Source organism: Taudactylus pleione, unplaced genomic scaffold (genome assembly GCF_031769625.1).
Source record: "Taudactylus pleione unplaced genomic scaffold, aTauple2 ptg000148l, whole genome shotgun sequence".
In the NCBI taxonomy this organism is placed as follows: Eukaryota; Metazoa; Chordata; class Amphibia; order Anura; family Myobatrachidae; genus Taudactylus; species Taudactylus pleione.
The window spans coordinates 1,471,791-1,496,560 of record NW_028284550.1 but is presented as its reverse complement, the minus strand read 5'-3'; the positions used below and the strand labels follow the sequence as shown (position 1 = coordinate 1,496,560).

General features: G+C 45.0%; 1 protein-coding gene across 1 annotated transcript in view; it reads right to left on the bottom strand.

The window, feature by feature from the left end:
• PLEKHO1 (pleckstrin homology domain containing O1) overlaps window positions 1-22,402 on the bottom strand; it is a 34,339-nt gene extending 11,937 nt beyond the window's left edge. The window contains exons 1-2 of the mRNA XM_088474170.1: window positions 22,125-22,402; window positions 21,492-21,638 (exon numbers count right to left, since the gene is read on the bottom strand). Of these exons, the coding sequence (XP_088330296.1) occupies window positions 21,492-21,638; window positions 22,125-22,151 (174 nt within the window). The 5' untranslated portion in view covers window positions 22,152-22,402. The remainder of the gene's footprint in view (window positions 1-21,491; window positions 21,639-22,124) is intronic.
• Between the last annotated feature and the right edge of the window lie 2,368 nt (window positions 22,403-24,770).

Here is a 24,770-nt window from a genome sequence, read left to right as displayed (position 1 = left end):
GCGCATGTGCAGAATGGGACCAGCGATCTCGCTCGCAGACCCCCCCCCCAAGTCGCAGTATGATTGGCCTGCTGCAGCATTTGGGGGCATAGTGGGGGCATGGCTGGTCACTGGTCCTGAAAACTGGGGACAAAGCTAGGGTCTGCGTTGGTGGACGCAGATTTCCTTGCATCGCAGCTGCCAGGACCTGGCAAGGCCGCGGCGAGCTTCAGCTACTGCAGCCTGGCCAAAGGAGCAATCATTGGCTGCAACGGTGATCCCAGGTTGCGACCTCAGGTTCGCAGATACAGTAAGATGGTGTCTAGACACCTCCTGCTGCATTTGCGATGGACGGAATTGTACAGCCGCTTGTGTGGGGCTCCGCAATGCTGTCTGTCTCTGAATAAGGGCCAGTGGCTAGACAGACCCATCGCAGAGTGATTGACAGGTGGTGCAGTTTGTGGGTGGTATAAATTGATAATGTCCTGATTTTTATACTGTTCCTATGTAGGGACAACGACGCTTGAGTTGCTGAGTAACACTCTTGTACATGAGAAATAAGTTCACACATCAAACATGTCTTATGTAATGCACTCAGGCATTAGAGTCACGGACAGCAAATGTGGCTTTAAGCCCGGGGTCAGTTGCTTTCCAGGCCTGCCCTGAATAAGGCTGCGGGATTAGCAGGGACTATATTTGGACACTTTGGAGCACAGGAAGTGGCCGGGCGATGTGAGCGGAGGCATTGGGGGAGACGTATCAAATCTTGGAGAGAGATAAAGTACAGAAGTTGCTCATAGCAACCAATCAGCTTCTAACAATCATTTTTCCGTAAAATGACCATTAGAAGCTGATTGGTTGGTACTTTATCTCTCCAAGATTTGATAAATCTCCCCTACAGATTCACGGCCACCAACCTAACACCAGCTAGCACATGAAGGATCTCTCTGCAGCAGTGTAGTAAAGACGTCAACAATAACATGCCCATAGCAACCAATCAGATTCTACTTCTCATTTATCTAGCTCCTTCTAGAAGACAATAGCTAGAATCCGATTGGTTGCTATGGGCAGCAACTGCACTTTTAAAAACCTGCACTTTAGTAAATATACCCCTTAGGGTAAAACTTCACACATCAGAAATTAGGAAACCTCTTGTGTCATGTTGTTGGAGGGTGATGGGCCAACAGTGTATTTGTAGAATATAGCGTGACTCGTGGGCGACTTTACGCAACGCCTTCTTACTCTTTTCAGCCCAGTTGTCTCCAACAGTTCATGTTGCTATTTTAGAAAACACCGATTCGTTTTTTGTCAAAACGAAGATCAGTAGACACAGGTGGCTTTACATTAGGGGCGCACCCAGATGTGTATTCTAGAATTCAGGCGAATACCGGGACCACATACCAAAATATGCATCACCAAGCGTAATCTGATGCCTAGTTTACACATGCAAATGGCCAAACTGGAAAAGATAGACGTCTGCGATCAGGGCATTCCGCAGGTACAGCGCAGGAGCACTTAAAGGCATCTATACACCATTACACATAGCAAATGCTGCAAGATGACAGGCGCCTATAGAGACAGGAAAACAACAGACACATCTGTTGGGGCATTTCCTTGTTTCCGTGTAAATAAGGTTACATCAAATCTTAGCACTGCTTAGTGAGAGGGGGGGCCGGTATTTTTGCCAAGGGCAGTATAAACCCAGAGGACATACAGAAGTTGCATTATCTGCAAGTTCTTTTCCCTGTGAGACGCGCGATTATAGCAAGTTAAGTGCGCTGTTCCCTAGTAAAGTAGGGCAGCGAGGCTGTAACCGTCTCCACACACACAACTTGCTAAAAGATCCCTCTGATTAAAATGCAGAACGTTTTGGATTTCTCTTTCTATGGTGTGAACCTGAGAACAAAGTACTCCCGTCAGACAAAATTAATGTGGCCTGTGAAGCCCGGCACCACGAGGGAACAGCACGTACACACTCAGGACCTCATTCAGATTCGGTCGTTGCGGCCGCATGGTTGTATAGGAAAAGGGGCCGGATATGCAAATGATGCACACGCATGTTGCGTCCCTAAGGTCGGATCGTTAGCTGGCCGACCAAGGGGTGGATGCGGTCGGACCACTAAAAATATGCCCACATCTCGTACGCATATCACGTCATCTCCGGCTATTTAAGGATTAATCGCGAGCATCGGAATCCATCGGAACTGGTCGTAGAGCTAAAGGTTGACCATACCCTCTCTTAAGCTCTAAGATCATGTCAGTGTAAAACCTCCCCTGTCACGTGTGCCATGACACTACTTTGTTAATTATGCACTCCCATAAAACGGCGTTCGCATAATTAGGCACGCCTGCGTTCGGATCTCCACACCCCCGTTTTCAAGCACCTTCCCCTGTTACCACCCACAAACGCCGCAATCTGTCACTCAAACTACCGACCTGGCTGTGTTCAAGGAGAGAGAAATTTCTGATCGTAGCGGCTAGTTTGCGCACGCGCATTGCGAACTGTACGCATGCGCAGTTTAGCGAACATCGGCTGTGTACGACCGTGCGGCCGCTTCGACCGACTCTGAATGAGGTCCTCAGATCCTACGGGAGTCGTGTCTGTGACAGAGTTTTCATCCAGGGTGTAAGACAAAGAGCAGAGCAAATGCGGAGCACTGCATGCATTAGTAGATCTCAGTTTTCGCACACATACGAACGGGCAATTCGCAAACAAACGGTCATATGGATCTATCGTGCACCCATATTTCACTCTGGAAACTATCCACATAAAACCGCTCTCACCCACTTTTGCAGGACTGGAGGAGTGGATAGAAACACGCACGGTGGAAAGAAGTACTTCAGAGTTCCAAACAGTCTTTCTGACACCTGACATTAAGGACTCCCCTTCCTCTGGGAGATCCTGGGGAGAAGGAAGGACTAGGGGAAAGCAGGGCTGCTTTCATGGTACTGCTCCGCAGGGGCGTGATAAAGTGCATCACACTGCCACGCCCCTACACCCGTAGGGGGTGTGGCAGTGTGATGCACTTTATCACGCCCCTGTAGAGCAGTACCATGATTTCAGCATCCCTTAGCAGAGGGATGGGGGTCATGATTATGCCTCACCCCCTAGGGAAGTGGGCGAGATGCTGAAGGGTGGCCTGCTTTTTGGGAGAACTCCCTGAAGTCTCACTTTACTTAAGGGGCACATCATGAAAAACTCAATCCAATATTCAAATAGGGGAGTCCTTGCAACTTCTGCCAATCATCGCCGGCCTGGACTCGCTGGCAGTGGGCGTGGCTCCCCTATTTAAACTTCGGAGAGTGCTGCAGCCTCACCTCTGGAGCTGCCAATGGCTCCGACCTTTGGTGACAAAAGGGTACTAAAGCGATTTTATTTATTATGTATGTAATATCAAGGGCATAACTAGAAATAACTGGTCCTCAAATAGGTCCTTACTTATCACAAAACAATGTTACGCTGCATTAAAATCATGATAAACAATGCCTGAATAATATTTTCATGTTTCGAAGACTGCCAAATAAACCAGTAACCAGTCTGCTGCCGGATTGGGGAACCCCAGGGATGAACTCATTTATGCCTTTTGTACCCACAATAGTCTCATACTACGACAATAATTAAAGTTGATAATGGTGGGAGGCACGTCTGCAAAAGTCTTGTTCCACCACAAAACTTTGGCAAAATTCATTAGCCACAAGGTTCCGAGAGCTAAAACTACGCGGGTTATCTGGGCAGGAAAACCCTATTTACTACTGCCCACGTTCCACAGAGGTGCAAGAAAAAAACAAAAGCGCAGTTTTCTTACCGCAGAAACCCGTCATGTGCGCAGACGCACATCGCTGGAACCTCACGCTTAATTTAATCTGCCACAAAAATGTGACAAGGGGTAAGAGGGGACTCGCAGATGGAGCTCACCAGGGGAAGCAGTAGGATTTGACATCACAAATTAGTACATGGAAATCAGACCCGCCTTCAACTCCGCCACAAAGTGGCAACAGAGGTCCTGATTCAATAAGTTTCGCAACTGCGATTGCAATAGTGATTACACACGCAGTTCCACTGCCATAGTATGCTAATCTGTTGCGATCGCTGTGCCGTCACAGCACAACACAAGGACGCCCACTTTACGTTACACACATCCGTAATCCTTAGCAAGACTGCAAAACCATCGGTAACATGGAGTACCATCGCAGCCTCACGCACAAGCTGCGGATGGCATCGCAGTGGATAATTTATGCGCGCCCATGCAATGGCGTTCAAACACACTGGCACGCCTGCGTTTCGCCGACCACCCCCCCGTCACCACCCACAAACTGCACTTCCTGTCAATCACTCTGCCATGGGTCTGCGAAGTCACTGCGATCGCAGTCCCGATCGCAGTGGCCAGTCTGCACATCCGCAGTACGCAACAATCGTCCGATTGCGTGCGTGTTAGTTCCGATCCTTGCTGAATCAGGCCCAAAGACAGCGAAAGAACGCCATATATGTACAATTTTATTTACATTACCTAAATCCATGCACAACTACATTGTGTAGTTGCCAGTTACTGTGTCACTATAATCTTCACTCTAGCACCCTGCACCTGTCACAAACCGTGCAGTTGCTCTATCCTGCCAGGGGTGTCTCTCTCTGCTTTGGTGCTTCTAGCACACTCACATGATGCAACAAACTGATGAGATTAAGCAGTTTGTGTGCTAGAAGCACCAGAGCATAAAGCGACACCCCAGGCAGGAAAGAGGAACTGCATGGGGTTTTAATAGGTGCAGGGTGCTAGAGTGAACGCTATATACTAGCACCTATCTAGACTCCCCTCCAATTAATGTGGAGTGAGCGTCATTGACTATCCCTCGCCGAGCGCAGTCGTGGAGATTTTGCTGCGCTCATCCTTATCGGTTGCGATGAATTTCTATCCCTCTCCAGCTTTGGTTTTATTCATCCAATAGAAAAAAACGTAACCGGATTCAAGCCTGGATGACAAACAATGGATAGAAACTGCATTCCAGAGACTGAGAACACATGAAGGACACCATGTATTATTGCATCTAAGTGGTGCATTACCAGCAAGGAAAATATCACATGCTTGCAGTCATTTTAGGATCCAACCTCTATTCAGATCTACAAAGCACAACATTATCACTGTGGAAAATAACTGACAACTCTTACAGCCCCCATCAAAGCATGTGCTGTATCCATCATTAAAATTCATAAACCAATAGATTCAACACACTATTATTTATAATATACTGCCCGAGCACATATATATAGGTAGCTTTTTACAGAAATACACGGAAGGAAGTTGATCAAGTCAGTGTCTGCGATAGTGTTGGCCATCAGTGATAAGCAAACATCGATGGTCTGATGTCGATGGTGACTTGTTCTACCACTGATGGAAGGACAGCGGTGGTGAACATCGGCGGCAGAGTCCAGTTGGCTAATGGCGGCCTCGGCCTGTACATGCGTAAAGTTAAGCCAATGATTCAATCATTGACAGTTTCTAACCAATGGTATAAAATCATCGGCTGTCGATGGCAGAACTGTCGATGGTCCCCACTAGTCTGACATTTTTAAAACAAATGTCGTCATGCTGGGGGAGGTGCTTACTGGCTAAGAGAATATAAGGGCAGACAGTCATTTATTCAGCTAAAGTGAAAATTGAAACACAATTTGTCATTTTTAGTCAGTGGCTAGTGGGGAGGACAATACCCAGCCTTCCAACTGTTGAACTACAAATCCCAGCATACCTTGCAATAGTTTTAGCATGGCCAAATAGCAAAACTGCAGCAGGGCATGCTGGGAAGTGTAGTTCTACAACAGCTGGGGGGCCGCTAATTGCCCACCCCTAAGTCCCAACACAACCAGATGCCTAAAGCTGTGTGGGACACCACAATGGACGAGAACCGGTCTTCCAACACTCAGGCCAAGCGGTCAGATCATTCCCGATAAACAATAAGGCCTATCAGGGTCAATACTATAGCAGTTATGGATGTTACAGGAGAGGGGTCCCAGACCTCTGAGGATACTGTACCCCCCCTCCACAAGAACCCTGTCCTGCTCTTTGCAGGAGTGTATAGTGGCATCGATGGTCCCCTAAACAAGTATTGCTTTGGGGCTCAGTAACGCACAGTGCAGCACCCTGAGGCCTGTTAATGCAGTTGGACGTATGGAATTTCATAGTAATTCGGTACCAGTAACAGTGTAATTTTTCGGAAGGAAGCGCAGCTCGCAAATATGCCTTTTAAATGGTTCCGTTTGGTATCACAAAACCGTTTCCTGCTCCCGGCTTGGTGGAAATCGCTTAGGCCGATCTATGGGAGAAACGAGGATACACAATGCCATATGCGAGTATATATTACATCACTGAGCCGTGTACAGCTGGCTGGCACTGCTGTGTATTAGCTGCCATACTATACTCTCACTGTCAGTACAGCTGCTGCACAGGAAGCATCCAGCCTGACGGGCCTCGGTGATAGTCTGACCCCAGGGAAGGGAACAGGAACCCTTCAGTCGCCCCCTAGGAGCTCAGATAGTCATACTGTCTGCCGCAGCCAGACGGCCCTGGGGGGCCCATTCAATCCACGGCAAAGTCTTTAACCCGTTAACTGCTGATATTTCCTCACCGGTTATCTCCTCCCTATCTACACAGTGGCAATCATCCTGCACGTTTCAAAATGAGACACGATGTATACCATAGGGGCATCAACGGTCTAAATGTGTGTATGTATACATGGGTAAACCTGGAAGCTGAAACAGCATTAGGATAAGACGGGGATCATGTAGAACACGGATAATAACAACCAGGCTGGCCTATTAAGCTGGCTAGCCCGATAGCAAACGGCAGGGCCGTAACTAGGGTGGTGCGACCAGTGCCATGGCACAGGGCACCACAGGGCAGGGGGCGCTGTTCAGGCCTGTCAGTCTCCTGTTTATTATCATTCTCACTTATAGCTTCCTCTTATGTCATCCCCAGCATCTCCTGCCTCCCCTATCTCTTCTCTGGCCCTTCCCCATGAGGTCATGGCCCCTTTTCAGGTGTATTATGTCCCTATTTGAAAAATAGAGGGGGCGCCAATGCTCTTTCTGGCACAGGGCACCAAAAAGTCTAGTTACGGCTCTGGCAAACGGAGAGCTGTACCGTCCGCCTGCGCTTTGTCAGCGATATCAGAAAGCGAGGAGCAAATTTCAAGGACGGTCATTATATCTGATGGCAGAGGGGTCCGTATAACATGATGGAGCGGTCTGAGAAATGACTCCATCCATCTGAGAATTGACTCCATCCATCAGATGTGGTGGGGGAAATTCTTCAGCCTCAGGGGGTAGCCAGAAGTTTTTAAAGTAAAGACATAAAACGATCATCCTGCTGGAGCGAGGCCAGCACTGAGCCCCTCTGCCCGATCGCTGTACTTCCTCAGCTCGTAGACTGGACGCATACAGAAGATAATATAGAACATGAACGTATTCTCCGGGAATGCACGTCTGGTGAGAACGGAAGTTCCCATGTGTCACACGGTCACCGATGAGGTTGATAACACTGATCTACAAAAATAAAACTTTTTTCTTTCACAAGAACTAAATAAACTGAATCTAAATGTACGTGCTGAATTGGAATATGCATTCAGATGTTTTCCATCAGGCGGGGTTATTTCTTACGTACGTTTCAAGTTTTATAAAATTAGTACTTCTGTAAGTGTATTGATAACTATACTCCTCATTCTGGCGGAATTGGTATGATTTACCGCCGGACCCATGTCCGGCGGTTCAAATCCTGACAGCGGCAGCCCGACAAGAATGAAAATCCTGATCGTCCCCACTAACCTATTCTACCCGATAACCCTAACCCTCCCTTAGGGGTGCCTAACCCTAACCTTCCCCCCCAGTGCCTAAACCTAAGTCCCCCAGGGGGGTGCCTAACCCTTAATCCCCCCCAGGGGTGCCTAACCCTAACCCTCCCTCCCCCTAGCCTAACCCTAACCTCCTGGGGGGGGGTGCCTAGCCCTAAGTCTCCCCTGGGAACCCTAAACCTAACCCTCCCCCCCACGGCTATCCGCGCTTGGTGTACATTCGATCGGGATGCCGGGCGCCGGTCTCCTGGCGTCGGTAAAATGACAGGCGTCTACATTTAGACGCCTGTTATTTAACCCTCGCCGGGATTAAGCAGTCGGGAAGCCGGCTGGCGGGATTAGGTCCGCCGGCTTCCTGACTGCATACCATTCTGGCTGACCTACGAAGTTGTAGATGATGATTTTCGGGCCTATTTTGCCTTTGGGATGTCTCTCTCCATAGTCCAGCAATAGTCAGCCACCATACTGGAACTTCATCTGCCTCGGTACCTCTTTTCCATCGTAGCAATCAGCTGATGGAAACGCTCGCCATGCTCATCACTGACAGCCCAACGCCAAGGGGCCCAGTACTTAGCCAGATCACCAACTTTACACCCAAAGTAAAGTCCATAACACTGTTTTACAAGTGCCGTGAAATTTTGCCTCTGAAATTTGAAGGCCACACACATAACAGAGATTGTCTGGATGATTTAAGCACTTTTTGGCATTATTGAAAATAACAACTAATACAACAAATACTTGCGCTAACATGCTGTATGGTAGGGAGGCCATCCCTAATCTATGGTGAGAGACACCCAGGGGTCACAGGAATGTGCTAAGCCCTGATTGGAGGAGCCAGTAGCCATCGATGGTTACAAACTATTCAATGGTTGACCTTCGATGGTTTCACCAACCGATGGTCATCCTTGTCTATTTGACTGACTGGCCCGTGGGCTAATCAGAACCTGGTGATGGGGCTTCGCAGGTGCCGGGGGGTGGAGCTATGTAGCGTGTCCCAACACCTTGTAACAAAAAATGTATTTGGTTATGCTTAGACAAGGATAAATCGTATATGATCAGACGACACGTTAAATCGTTCCGTCGCTTGAAGGACTGCATAATGTGTACGGTCAATGACGTTTGTTCTGGGATGAAGGGAAATTGGAACGACCATCACCTAATTTTGGCATCTTCCCATATGACGTGCAGCACATCAGATGTGAGGGTGTGATGACGATGCACATGAGGGGCGATTGAGCGTACCCACCTTGCCATGTGGACAATATGTCGCCTAATCTGCCTCAAAACGGCAAATCCTCCAATATATCGCCTAATGTGTACCCCACCTAAGAGATGGAATTTTGCTGAAGCGGAGTTCCCCTTTAATTTTTTCACAACATGTGTTTTACTTTCAAGGGTTATAATTCAATGAGAGGGAATGTATAAACTTAGAAAAAGTTCATATCGTTGGGATGTGACCATTACCACTGACTGCATCTTTTTTTTTTTTTTTTTTTTTTTTTTAGTAATCCCCTATTTATATACAGGCAACATATTGCACAGTGCTGTACATTCAAAGAACAGGTGTGTTATACTAGGTCAACAGGACATTGACTATGTCGACACTGCTGAAATGTTGACATTATAGAAAGTCAACAAACCACCCCAGGTGGCCCAGTGGTCACTTATCGGACCCGGTGGCAGCTGCCTCTCCCGCGTCACATGATGAGAACGGAGACTCCGACGGAGTCATCTGATGCGCCAGCATACCGGGAAGTACAGCCCGCTAACCTTAAACCCTCCTCCTAGTAGCTAACTGCACCCCCCTTCCCCTCCGCAGCCTAACCCTAATGTCACCCTACTGCCTTACCCTATCTTCCCACCGCTTAACCCAGGCCTGGCCAACCTGTGGTACTCCGGCTGTTGTGAAACTACAAGTCCCAGCATACCCTCCAACTGTTCACCAGGTAAAGCATGCTGGGACTTGTAGTTTCACAAGAGCTGGAGAGACACAGGTTGGCCAGAGCTGGCCTAACCCTATAACAAGTCGACATTCTGAGGATGTTGACAGATTGCCTATTGACATTTTCGGCGCTATTTGGATAGCCTTGCCACGATCAATTAGCAGCGCTACTAATTAGATACCCCCCTTAGTGGGAGGAAAAGAGGGTAGATTAGACAACATGGTAATTGGTAACCAAGAGTCCTTTATAGAGTAAAATAGGAGTTACACACAGATAGAACCAACCATCAAAGCAAATCCACACCTAATTTCCTAATGCAGAACGTACATGAGGGTGTTTCCAAGACGCTGCATAAAAGTTATTCAAGAAATCTGGATTCTAATGCTAGACAGACAGATAAGAACTATGGGCCTGATTCAGAGCCGCTCGTAAGCGGCCGCTCGTTCGCTCCGAGCGATGTTTGCCCAACTGCGCATGCGTACGGATCGTTATACGCATGCGCGAACCAGTCAGTGCGGTCGAAATTCATGTGCTCGCAAAATAGCGAATGCCTGATAATTTGAGTGACAGAATGAGGCGTATGTGGGTGGTAACAGGGGAAGGTGCTTGAAAACGGGGAGTGGAGATCCGATCGCAGGCGTGCTTAAAGGTCAAAACGGGCGTTTTATGGGTGTGCATAATTAAAACAGCAGCGTCATTGACCACGTCACTGGGTTATTTTATTGCCAGAACTGCTCGCAAAATTGTGGTAGCAAAAACCAACCACAAGAATAGCGAGCAGCTCATACCCTGGTCGATGTACTCGATTAATCTAATAAATAGCGGACATGACGTAGGATGCGAGCAGCCAGGGGGCGTAGTTTCCCAGAAAACAACCGCAAGTTTTGTTCGCTCGTTCAGACCTAGAGGCGTGAACAGACCGCAAACAGCGAACGGTTCATTTGAATAGCCACCCCTATTTTCTGGACGAGCGAGCGCTAATTGCGTCCGGCTCTGAATCAGGCCCAATATACGGCTACACAAACACTGCAACAAAATGAAATCGTTTTTTTTTACTTAATATTATAACATTCTGCGTATCTTATTATTAGTATTTATTTATTATTATTATTTTTTTGCCATGAAAATTCCATTTAAAACCTGTCCTGTTCCTACAGCCCAGAAGCACTGGAATTAGTCACCGTCAGGGGGCTGCGAAGTTTATACAACAGTCAGTGTGAAAGGAGAATATATTGTCATCACTGTACCCACTCATGTCATTTAGTCACCAAGCACAACTGTGAGCAGAGCTACATTACATGACTGAAATTTCATTTAATTTTATTTTACGATAAAAACTATGGAAAATCTCATAGGCTATTATACTGAGAACACGGTGTTGCCTATTTTGATGAGATTACAGTGCATATAAATTTAGTTATACATGTCAACCATTGAGAGGATCGGGGGAGGGGGCATAAACATGTCTTGTGGAAGGGACCTTATCATGGTGGGGGAGCACATCTCTAGGGGGCCTCTTACCCCTTTCCTGAGGTAAACATTTGACACTGGTGTGCGAGGCACCCATTCACCGCTGCTCTTTATACTTTACAACCGCCTGGCAGATTGGGACCGTACGCAGAGCCCTCAAATTGGGACCGTAGCGCCGGAATTGTGACAGTTGTGAGGCATGATTTAGTGACTAAAAGGGGTCTATATATCAAGCGGTGGAATGGAGTTTTCCACTTGCACATGCCCAGTATGGAAGAAAGTGAGAGGTTTTCACATCCGCCCTCATGTATTCTTACTTAAGTAAATAAAATAAACTATTTTAAACTTAGCTATAGGGGCCACTTTCATAGACCAGCTCATAGATAATCAATTGCGGTGTTAGAACATTCCATATCGCTGTGGTAGAAGGCGATACAGAATGTTAAGTACTTCTGCAAATATGGGGTCAATGATAAATAGATAGATCCCTAAACCACCTCTCATGCGGCCTATTAATTCCCTAGAAACCACTGATCTCTCTAAAGCATCGTAGGGGCAGCCATTTTGTAGGCAGAACCAATATTCATTAAAAAGCAGTCTACTGGGAATCAGTGATAACACAGTCTCTGAGCGGGTAATGGGAGAAGGGTAGATCTTACTTCTAACACTGCAATCAGTGCACTAAACACTCCAGAGTGACTGTATATAGCACCTAGGTGACTGGCCTAAGAGGCTTTCCCTGAAGGCGTCAGCATAGGACATAAGGGGGAGATTTATCAAAGCTTGGAGAGAGATAGAGTACCAACCAATTAGCTCCTGTCAGGTTACAGGCTGTGGTGATTGGTTGGTACTATATCTCTCGCCAAGATTTGATATATCTCCCCCTAAGAACAGCCATAATGATCCTGGAGAAAGACAATATGTAAAGCAGGTGAGTCGCAACTGTTTTCGGGGCGCGTCTCCGACTGCGACGCAGAAAAAGGTTTCCGGCGTCTCAGTTCTGGCACCGAAGTCCGATAACCGATTGACCTGCAACTCGAGCTACGCCTTTGTACGCAGACGTTAGAGATTTGTATTGAGGCTTCGCAAATCCAGAGACACTTGCATATTTCCACACAGCCACTGCGTACAAAATTGCAGCAGCATTAGCGCTCGCCTCTGAATGAGGCCCAAAAGCCGGACACACAGAACAACTGTCAGTCAAAAACGTTATTCATATCAGAAAAGAAATCTGTTGTTAAAAGTTTGCAAAAGAAATAGAAAACCAGCAAATAAAAACTGTATAGAATAACAACATCTTAATGCAAGTTCATAAATCATTACCAAAAAAATCCCAAAAAACTAACAAACCACAAACACACACATATACAAACACACACATACAATCCTTTTGTGTTGATCCTACATGAGTAAACACATAAAACAAAAAGTTGATGCCATTTATTAGTGTACTACCACAATGGATTGAGGACCAAACCCTCAATCTATTATTCCAGAAGGATGGGATGAAAGATCCAATTGGACAATATGACTATTTACTACCAATTTAAATAGCATCATCGCTGGCAACCAGGATAATTTTTTAACCAGACACACGGCAATATCAGGCCAATCGAACAATGGACGGCTGCAGTATCACAGCACAAGCCCCAGGGCCTTATCAGATTACGTTAGATTAAAGGGACAGAAATTGCTGTCAATGCCCATCAAACTTCCTGCCAGTAAACCCACTGACGAATTTAGGCTGGTTTTCTTTGCTTAGTCCTCTCAGAACCGTCCGGCTTTATATCTGCTATTTGAAATCGTACCTTTCTCATTTTCCCATAATTCAGGTGCCAAAAGCACCTTTATAATAGTTTTATCTTATTTGGGGGCCTAAAAGGATTTTGTAACTTGACCAATTTTAGGTCACACGGGAGTCGATATTTTTAATTTCAATATTCACGGATCCCTAATTACAGTGAAGATTCCACGTCTAACATTGCTTTATATAATAGGACAACTGCTAGTAGACAGGCAAATATTGCACTGAGAGATACTTAGCATTTCCTCACGATTATATACCCGCAACACTTAATTTTGCTTCTCCTGATCTTACATGAAGACAAAGGACTGACATCAATTAGTAACTAGGTCACACAAGAAGCCTGATGAGCGCAGTAACTATCTATAGCCGAGTGACAGGGGACGTCATCAAAGTGAAAAGGAGCTTTCATATACGGATTAAGGAAAGTGCACGTGGGAACATTTCCAGGCCCAGAAGCCTATACTTAGAGATCTGCGGTGGCTGAAAAACTTGTAAAACTGCCAAAAGTCAACTTCACAAGGCAGATTTTTTTTTTTTTTTTTTTAAATAAAGTTTGCTTAAAAATAAAAGGAATACCAAAAGCCACAAAAAAAATGCTGATTAAAATTGAATCCGGCAACTTTATGCAGAGTGTCCGTCCCTTTGTGGATGTCCTGCTGGGCACACCCCCTCCTTCCCATCCCTTTTGAGTCACACTGGTGCTTTAAATTACTGTTTCATCCATAGCGATTCATTTATCTTCTCTCACTCAAGAGAGACTGGAATGCTGACAGCCACCAATCAGACACTTGCTTTCATGAGTCTATCCTGCCCTAGACTTTTAAAACTACTAGCAGATTGGTTAATAGGGATTACACTCATATTTGCAACACATTATTAATTATTTACAGCTCACTTTTTTATTTTATTTTTAAAAACCTCCATTCCTTAGTTTAAATGTCCTTGATGAATATGTATTCAACCATTAATTCTCCAAGCAGTAGAGTCTGTACTATTAAACTAGTGGAAAATCTATATTATCGAGAATTACCGTACCCCAACATCGCACATTTTTATGCGCACCTCTATCACGTGCGATGGAAAAAATGTCTGGCGTTCCGGCTGTTTATGCACTTCCAAATTAATTTCCCCCCATCAGAGCTACTGTGAATTTAGTAGACCAATGCTCAGCATTTTGCACAAATATCCACCTAAAATTTACACAATTGTTTTGCTCAAGTTTGCTAAAATAAAAAAGACCCCTTATAATAGACAAGTGACACGAATATATTTATAAACTCCTGTGAATAATATCGGATGTCATCGTTTTCAATCATAAAGCTTTATTTAAAAAAGGTATAATGCACCAACATTACATACAAAATGTAATTTTTTGGTTTAATCACTTCTAAAAGCTATAAAAAGCGGAAAAAGCAAAATCTAGCGATTGTTTATGCAGCTGTTCTACTACAGGCCCTGGGCTGAAAGGAAACTCACATTCGGGCACCGGGGATTTTGTTTCCCTTTCAGTGAGGTTTCTCGTTTCCCATAATCCTCTTTGAATTACGCTCTGTGCAATTCTCCACCCACGTATTCCCCAAGTGCCTCCATGGGGTGCTTGGAGAAATTACGGAGCAGAGGATCTCACATTACCAAAGCTATAATCCAACAAAGCTTTCTCCATTGTCAGACACCAAAGAAGAGGCCTACACGGCATTAGTAAGGCTTTGCTGCATTCTTATACTTACACCAGCTAGCCGGTCAGCGTGTTTTCAGAGTAAATTAGGTGAAACAAACTTTCAGCAGTTTTTGCTTGAAGAAAAGTAGACTTCACAACCAATGAAACTAGCCTACAGTATATACAGTTATCAAGGTGTGTTTTACTAGCGTCAAAAACTTTTATTTTTTTGCTTTTCTGTGTGTTCCTTGGGATAGGACAGTCAGTGACCAATCAACTAATCAGAATGCCCACAGCAGCACAGAGTAATTCAAGGAAGGTATTAATGTGGTAATCCTGTGGGAGCCAGTGAACGGTCCACCCATGACATAGGGGTAGCCCATAATGTGAGGCTGGCAATGGATGAAACAAATAAAAAAAAAACAGGTTGCGTGAAAGTTAAACAATGAAAGGAGCAGGGTCTCCAACAGCACACTAAGGGCCTGATTCAGAGACGGACGCTCTGAAAGAGCGTGCGCTCTGAATCAGGGCGTTTTTTTTTCTTTTGTGCGGCCTCCTGGCCGCTCGCATAGCTGTGGGTGACCACCCACAGACCCTTATGGTAGGGTCTCGTGGCCGCAAGCCCCAGAGAGCTTCTGGCTCTAATAGAGCCGGAAGCTCTCCCACTGACATCACTGGGGATGTCAGTGGGGCCGCCCACAAACGGCAGGCGTTCGCATGGGAACGCCTCCGTTTGTGAAGCCACCCCCCCTGCCACGCCTACAAAACAGGGCGAGCTGTCGATCAACATAAACAGCCGCCCCTTTTGTAGTGAGCCACGGAGCGAGATAATTTTTCTCTCGCTCCAGGGCTTGCGCATGCGCAGTGCGGCCGCTGCGCGTGCGCAGAGCACACCATCGACCCGCTCGCGAGCAGCTCTGAATCAGGCCCTAAATGCGAGACTCCGGTTATACTGATACAGGAAGATTGATGCACATCTCTATGCACACCTACCAACCTTTGAAACCTTTAATTAAGTACATTGTTATATACAATCACTGTGTGGCATTGCGTGCAGGTAAAGGAAGCATAACCACTTCACATTTTGGAGCGCCATGTCCTCCCAGGGGCATGTCTAGTTCTTACGAACCACCAGGAATGTACCACTCACAATGAGTAGGTGGAGCTGAAGGGACTTGCAGACCTGCTCCATGCAGCTCTGTGGCAACTTCCCACCGACTCTAGGCCAAAGCTGAGCACCTGGAGCATCAGAAGAACGTTCCAGTCAGCTGCCTTTGAGCCTGCAAGGTGTCGTTTCAGGCACCATGCTTGCCAAATACAAGGGTCATGGGGCAGCAACTTAAGGCCCTGCACCCTTGGTGGCAGCATTGCATGCCCACTCGTCGTTACGGCCTTGTGAACCACTTAAGTAGTCTCTGATCCCCTTCCCTTGCACACAACACCCGTTAGAGGGACACCTCTACCAACCATCCTGGACTTGGCAAGAACGATTGGCAGCAAAGAAGGGTCATGTAAGAGGGAGAATGTCACAAGTTTTTGGCCGGGGCTGTAAGACAAACAAGGGGACCCCAGGGCTTTGGAACAGCGGAGGGACTAATATAGGAAAGTATTCTTCTAGGAGGTATTCTAGGAGGTAATGCAGCTTTCAACAGCTTCACATTATCAGGGGAACTACAATGACCAACCAAAATGACAAAAACACTCACTGGATCACCACCAGAGGAAGATGGGTGAATGAAAGGGCTGTATCGCTACCTCATACAAGAAAATATGACTGAACGATCGTTCTTACAAGCATCGCGTCTTGAATGTAATGCAGATTTCAGTAAGGGGCTAGTAAAATACTGCAGGTCCAGACATCATCCATTCTTATCCCGAAACACATGTACTGTTCACACAGGCCTCAATGAACCATGCGGAAATGGCATAAATATAAGAAAAAAACATGCATGATTTATTCTATGTACAATGCTTATCTGCGTCACGTTTTTCATTCCTATGCTTTGAAAAGGTGCCTAGGCCATACCACTATGAACCTTCCCATGAAGTATTTTACATGTATTGGTTGTTGCATTGCTGAAGGTATTGCCGAAGTTGTTACCAGCGGACACACAAGTCCCTGTGAAATCGCCCGCTTTATAGCCAAGAACCATCAAGTAGCAAAACAGGTGAGGTGTCCATCTTAGGGCCCCTGCAGATATTTCCTAAGCCCAAAGTAGGGATCTAGAATTAGCGTATATGTATACATTAGTCTTCATTCTAGCACCTGCACCTGTCACAACCCATGCAGTTCCTCTTTCCTGCCGGGTGCTCTGGTGCTTCTAGCACACTCAGCTGATGCAACAAACTGCTGTTCTACAGACCAGTGTGTGCTAGAAGCACCAGAGCAGAGAGCGACACCCCAGGCAGGAAAGAGAAACTGCACGGGTTGCAACAGGTGCAGGGTGCTAGAAGGTGCAGCTCCTGACTGCCATTTTTAAAACACAGCCTAAAAGGACAGTTAGGAGCTGATTGGTTGGTACTTAATCTCTCTACACTTTCACACTCTTCAAGGCTTAGTACATATCCCCTTATATCCTCTGCACGAAAGCTTGTAGTATTGTATATAGTAAATTTGTACTCTGAGGGTCTACTTTAGTGCAAAAAATAAGGGTAAATGCTCCCACTGAGATCTGCATAAAATACCCAACATGAATTATTACGCTGTGTTTGCGACAAATGGAATGGCACAGTCTCCTATATAAAGTGTGGATCAGTGTTCAGTCAGTACTTCCGTCAGCTTGCAGCCCCTCCTCTCCTATTTCTCAAAGCTTTTGCAATAAGGCTTTGCATAATTCCTACGGCAAAGAAATAATTCTATATTCTGCTCAGGTGACAAACATTTACCTTGAAAAATGAATTTGCCTAATTGTGCTTAGCACAGGTAAAGGCTCAGATCGCTTTCCACAACTCGCTGGCAAAGCTTATAAACGTGCAACTGTCTCCTAAAGTTACAATGGCTCGGGCCGTGGTCTAATGACAGGTGGTGAGGTGTGATATAACATTATATCATGGTGGGGGGGTTTTCTTTCAGATAATTATGTTGGGTCCAATTGCACATACTTGGCTGCAGTAATATCAAAGCAGCCAGCAGTCATCGCAGGGGGACCTCTGCTAAATATGTTTCAACCTAGGGTTTGGACAGCTGATAAATGCCCATACAATAGACAGGACCAAACCTCCATTACAGTGTCATTTAGCTACCGTAATCCAACTTTATTGTTGCCTTTATTCATTTAGTAGTTTAATTTTGTGTGTCCCCTGTATTAAGTTTCCAGGAAAATCTTTCCTATGTTCTTACGGGAAAACACACTGGGGGAGAGGCATCGAAACCTGGAGAAAGATAAAGAGCAGTTACCCATAGCAACCAATCAGCTTCTAACTATAATTTCATAGACTGTGCTAGATAAATGACAGCTGCTGATTGGTTGCTATGGGTGACATCGCCACTTTATCTCTCTTGAAGATTTGATACATCTCCCCCTATGGAGAAGATGGAATCCATTTTGTTCTCTCTCATGAGGCCATTTGTACATTCACTGCACCACAAAGTAATCACGTAATGGTAATCTACCATAGGTGGCCGATCACATTCATTTTATGGTTGGGTGAGAAAATAATGTGGCAGGAAGACAAAACAATCGTAAGTTGTGTTATATTAACGTGTATATTTTCATTAAACTAAGGTTTGATGTATTTTACATAGGCCTGGCTTGCAAAGCACCTTATCAAACATGGCTGCCATTAGAGGGGTTATGTATCAAGCAGTGAAAAGCGTGGACCAGTAAGGAAGTTGGCCATAGCAACCAATCAGCTTTGAAGTAGCATTTACCAAATACTGTCTATAAAATAATAAGTAGGAGCTGACTGGTTGCTATGGGCAACGTCTCCACTGGTCCTCTTCTCCATGCTTTTCACTGCTTGATAAACCCCTAAGTGTGGTACTGGTAACATTGCAACCAATCCGGGCCCAGTTGTTGATCTACACTGTCCCTTCAGGCTGTAAATCCACCATCAACTATTGTTTGAAGTGAGGGAACTTTAGGGGTCAGTTCAATGAACCTTGTGGGACTGCGAGCAAAGCAGGAGGTACTGGAAGTGTGACATATAGCAACAATTATTAGCAAGGGCGTTTTAAGAGAGGAGAGGGCTCATGTGCAGACTCAATGCGGGCCCCCCTCCTCTCTGGCAGCGCAATAGATCCTGGCTTGGTGCCATACGCGGGTCTCCCGGAAAATGGTGCCTTATTCCTGGGGACATCTTTACTGCGCATGCCCGACGCCATTTTCCCTGTGATTTTTGCAACTCTGCAGCGCTGGCCTAGCACTGCAGAGCAACACTCTGGGGTCTGTGGAGAGGTAAGTATCACTATATATGAATGCAGGGTGTCCTGTGTGGGCCCCTCTGGACCCAGGGGCCCGTGTGCACTGCACCCATTATAGATACACCATTGCTTACTAGCGTCTAATTGAATTGACCTCATAAAGTGGACTGGGCCTTTAAACAAAGTGAAGGCAGACATATTAAGGGAGGAGCCAATATTTAGGAGTGTGTCACCTATCAATTCACTAGGAAATCATGCCTCTGTCATGTTATTTGTGAATCAATAGATTGCATGTTGGTTCAGCCTACAAAATGGCTGCTTCCATATAGGGGACATAAAAAAAAAACTAATAGCAATTCTACTGACAAGGAATTGGTTGGTATAAGACACAGGTTCTTCAACTTGGTCCTCAGAACCCCAAACCGTGCATGTTTTCCAGGTCTCCTCACAGAATCACAAGTGAAATAATTAGCTCCACTTGTGGACCTTTTAAAATGTGTCAGTGAGTAATGACTACACCTGTGCTCCTGCTGGGTGACCTGGAAACCGTGACCTGTGTGGGGTACTGAGGACCGAGTTTGAGAACCACTGGTATAAGACTACTTATTAACCCCTGAAACCCAAAGCTTGATAAACAATGCATACAGCAAAGTACAGTAAAGCGTGTAAAATTAGTTTCCTATTTGCCCCATCTGTCACAACTGTCCCTAGCAATCTCGAAAAAATATATGCAATGTTCTGCTAAAATAATTTCCACATTAGCAAGTTTTGTACAATAAAAATTTTATCCAAAAATGTTGTTGAGCGATAACAGATGAACAATTACTAGGAAGTAATAATCCAGGGCTCTGCGGTAGATTAACAGTTTCAGACAGAACAACATTATCAAAATTAAAACAAAATTACATTTAATCTCTTTAAAAAAAAATTAAACCCCAAAGGAAAAAATAAATACAGGCAGAACAAAGCTTTTTTTCATACTGCTCACAGATAAGACCTCTACCACATAGATAGACGTGACCATTAAAAAAAAAAAAAAACATTTCTAAAACTATTACAACTTAAAAATACCAAGCATCCTACACGTTAACGCTTCCTGTAGCGGCGTGATAGCAACTGTCAGCGAGATTACGTTCCAACAATTCCAAACCACTTTAATGTACTAGGGTACAGCATGTAATATATTTGAAACAACATAATATACTCAATTTAGAGATGAAAGCGGCATCTCTAGAGCTCCGTGCACAAGGGCATTCAAAAACAACGCTATTTTTGAAGAGTGGATAATTTGACCTCGCTCCATGTGAGCTATGAGACGCACTTATTAACGTGTCTCCAACCTGTGCTGCAGTATAATGTGCTGTGTACTTTACGCAGAGCCTTGATGGGCATTCACTGTATGTCACCGAGCAGTAGAACTGCGAACGCTGCAGGCAAGAGTGAGAATCAGGCAAAGCTAGTCAGAAAGCGCCTGTCCATTCGCTTCAATCAATTTTTTGGGGACGCCAGCATGGGAGAGCGTTTATAGGCCATGTTGAACTGTGATGAAGGCCTGATTTCAACGTTCAATTGTACAAGAATTTAATCCAGAGGTTCCTAAATTCGGTCTTCAAGGCACCCTAACATTCCAGGTTTTAAGAATATGCATGTTTGACCACAGGTGACTTAATTAGTACATTAGTCAATTTAATTTAACCACCTGTGCTCAACCATGGATATCTCTAAAACATGAGCTGTTGGGGAGCCTTAAAGGACAGTGTTTGGAAACCTCTGATTTCATCTGTTAAATCCACTTCACAGCCAAAGAAATAAAAAAAAAATATTATATATATATATATATATATATATATATATTCTTTCAAGGCAGTGGCACTCAGTGGATTTAAAAAGGCAACTTAAAGCAGATGCATTTGCATCAATGTTTCGGGTTTATTGCAACCCGTCATCAGGATAAACAAAGGTTTGTATATCCTGATGACGGGTTGCAATAAACCCGAAACGTTGATGCAAATGGATCTGTTTTAAGTTGTCTTTTTAAACCCACTGAGTGCCACTGCCTTGACTACACTATTTTTGATTGGCACCTCGGTTATGAGCCTATTTGAATGGGAGTGCTGCCTTTATTGGATCTATAGATCTATCTATATACTCACACACACAGGTGTGGTGGCCATTTTCCCAGTGATTCGCGGATCCACAAAGTGCTGTCCCCGGGAAAATGGCGTTGAGCATTTTCAGAAAATGGATGGATGGATAGATAGATCACATTAACAAATTTAGGGTCCAAATGTTTCACCTGAGGTCAAGCAGGGATCATTGCGTTTTAGCTTAATAGCACATACAAGCTGTACGTACCAACTGCATACAGACAATATGCTTAATGCATTTCATATAAAACAAATATATATATATATACACACACATACAACATACCTCTTTCTCTGACATGTAGAGCTGGTCACCCCTTATCACTACATATCTGTTCTTCCAGATCTCCCTGAAGATACCCTTCCCGCAGTATTTCCGAATCCAGCCCACTTTTTCCGGCTGGCTGGGGGCCTGGTTCCCATCCATAGGGCCCTACACATGTGATAAAGGAATAATGAGAATATTTCCTTACCCAGGTAGGTCAGGCCAGTGTCTGGTGTGCAGATGGCCTGGATCATAACACACAGGTAGGGGGATCAGACCCCAGCATCCACTGACTTAAAGATTCCCATTCAAAAAGCACAAAACCACTAAGACAGATATCATTATGCATCAAAATAGATATACATGCATGCATATACCAGATTTCATAATCAACCATTACCTGCTAAAGTGTAGGATTAACAACAAAAAAATATATATATATATAGTTTGTGCTTTATATCCTAATCACATCCAAACATGGAGATTATATAGATAGATATATAATTGCAGGCTGCTGTGTATGCAAATAGAGCTTCCATTTGGGCACTGAGTGCAGCTGTTTGCAATGCAGGAACAGGAGCTGCACGGACACACATCCTTGTTACATAAGGCACCGGCCCCCCCAGACACAGACAGTGATGCCCCCCAGCTCACCCTCTTTGCAGAGATATTCTTCTTCATGCTGATGCTAGATCCTAGCTGCTGGATGAGAGGTAGCCAGGGTGCCTGCTCCTGCAGAGTGGTAGTAATGCTGCTGCTGCCTCTCTCCCCAGCTCTCTCTCCTCTATATTGCAGATCAGACAGAAGATCTGGTTACACTAAGTCCAGCCAAGCCTCTTTAACACACAGACATGTCCACACACTCACACAGCCCCCTCTCTGTTCAGTAGCTCCATCTATGGTGAGCCACTGTGTGATGTAGAATCAAGGAACAGACCACATTACAGCACGTGAGGAGGGTTCCTCCTTTGTATTCTGATTTATCACCCCCCTTCCTCTAAACTGGAGGAGGAGGGGGGGGGGGCATACAGTGTGGGAGAAGGAGGTCTGGTGGTGACTGTGTAACACAGGAGCCCCCCTCATGTCCTCACTGCTATTCAGTCATCACATCCTCCATCTGCATACTAATACTACTATTACTGATCATAGTAATAAGGATAACCTTTATCCATGCTGTACAATAGAACAGGACTGGAGGCTATGATGGTCTTGCTGGGTACAGTTTACAACCATTTGGATCAAATGCTACTATAGTATTGTAAAAAAATAGTGAACCTGTGGCTTGGCAGCTTCTGCGGAACTACAATTCCCAGCAAGCCCCGCAAGAGTATTTTGGCACTTATCATTCCACAGCAGATGGAGAAAGAGAGAAATCGTGCAAGCACACAATGACACTTGTAGTTCGACAGCAGGTGGAGAGCCAAGGATATTGGCCGCCGAGTATGCTGGTACTTGTAGTCCAGCAGGGCCATATCTCTAACTTATGTAGTCATATATACTGAACTATTACCAAAAGACACTGAGCAATCCAAGATCTGTGTATAGTAACTGTATAGGATATAATAGTGTCCTATGTCACCTGTCCCACAGTACACACACAAAGCACGGAGAGGCCTCTAGTAAGGTGCAAAAAGTCCTAACTCCGGATAGATGCAATATGTACGCCTCTCGGAGCGGCTCAGTCGCGCCGTATGGCGTATTGACGCTAGATGTAAGAGGACACATCTGTACTGTACCACAGACCATTATAATAAACCTCATAAGCATTCCGATTTAAATTATCTATATAATAATAATTATTTACCAGTGCAATGTAATGAGCATTTCTAATATATAGACTCTGGGGCTTGTGGAAGACGCGCAGGATTTCCAGCAGCGGCTGCAACTGGCAACCTACCACATAAGCCCCTCAGAGTGGGCGCTATAATAATTGTGAGGGTAGCACCTTTGGAAGTGAACTGAGGTTAGTGATATTGCTTAGGCCAACAGGCCAAAAATAGGAGTTGTTTGGAAAGACGCTGGGAACTATATGGTTCTGGCAGGTACGAATTTATTCATCAATGGAAGGTGACCACTTTCTCTGGAAAAAACGTACGCTTTTGCTTCTTGTCATACATCAAAGGGTTACCGCTGGCAGTAAACCCCAAAGCAGAAACTACTCTCCAACAAAAGCAAGCCTAGTATTCAAGATGGCAATAGTGGGGGCAGCCCACTGAAAAAAAAAAATAAAAAATGATTAAAATCAAGCATTTAAAAATTAGTTCCTACTTTTTTTTTTTTAAATGTAAATTTCTATAGAAATCGGAGGTGTGTAAAAATAAGTAATTATTTACAGTAATGCACGTTTCCCTATTTACACTTGTGACGACATCAAAGCTAACAGGGTTAGAACATCCATTATTTTTAGTTCCCAGAATAATTTTTTTTTTCCACCACTGGATTCGGGAATGTTTTTTTTTTTTTTCCCACAATGGTGGGAAAACTGTGACAGGAAAGGTCCATCCTACAGACGTCAGCCCAGCTACGGGGAGAGATTCCCATCTCGGTGACCAATCGCTATGGAGGTCTGCCTGAGAGATTAGCAGCAACACGTTACGTCACTACAATTCTGTAGGGAACCAAACCTCCTCCTATACATCTGCATTATACATAGATCAGTCACCGGGTGTCTGCTTTATGCTCTGCAGATGACACTGGAGGATTGCGCGCATTTATAATGTATACAGAACACATCTTCTGTCTGTTATTCCGTCACACAACTACGTGTAATAGGTGTGCAATAATATCCTCCCGTATATGAGACAATAGTGACGTTAGTGTATTAGTAATAAGGGAATGTTATTACTTACAATCAGGGATTAGTGATAATATTCCTTGTTATTGATCAGGCACTGTTCTGTACTATAAGGTATAATATATACTCTGCAGTAGATTATACGGCCTGTTTTATTACGTACCCACCGCCATCTCCAATAGTCCTGATTGTCACATGACTATATGGAAAACTATACCAAACCTTCTAAATTCAGATTGGTGCATGGTCGGCAGAAATGTACACACGTAACTCATAATCTGGGGGGGAAGAAAGATTTCATTTCTATAACATGGTGACCCTGATGTAATCCATTTATTTTTGTAATTCAGTCTTGGGTCAGACAGTAACGGCCCGCCTCCCTCTTTGCTGTTCTGACCCCCCGCTCCATCACGTACGCCCCCACCTGCTCCCACATTCATCCTGTTCCTGGCAGCCGGTCCCCTTTTTTTAGGTGTCCTGTTTCCCTCGCAATTGGAGCCGTTGGG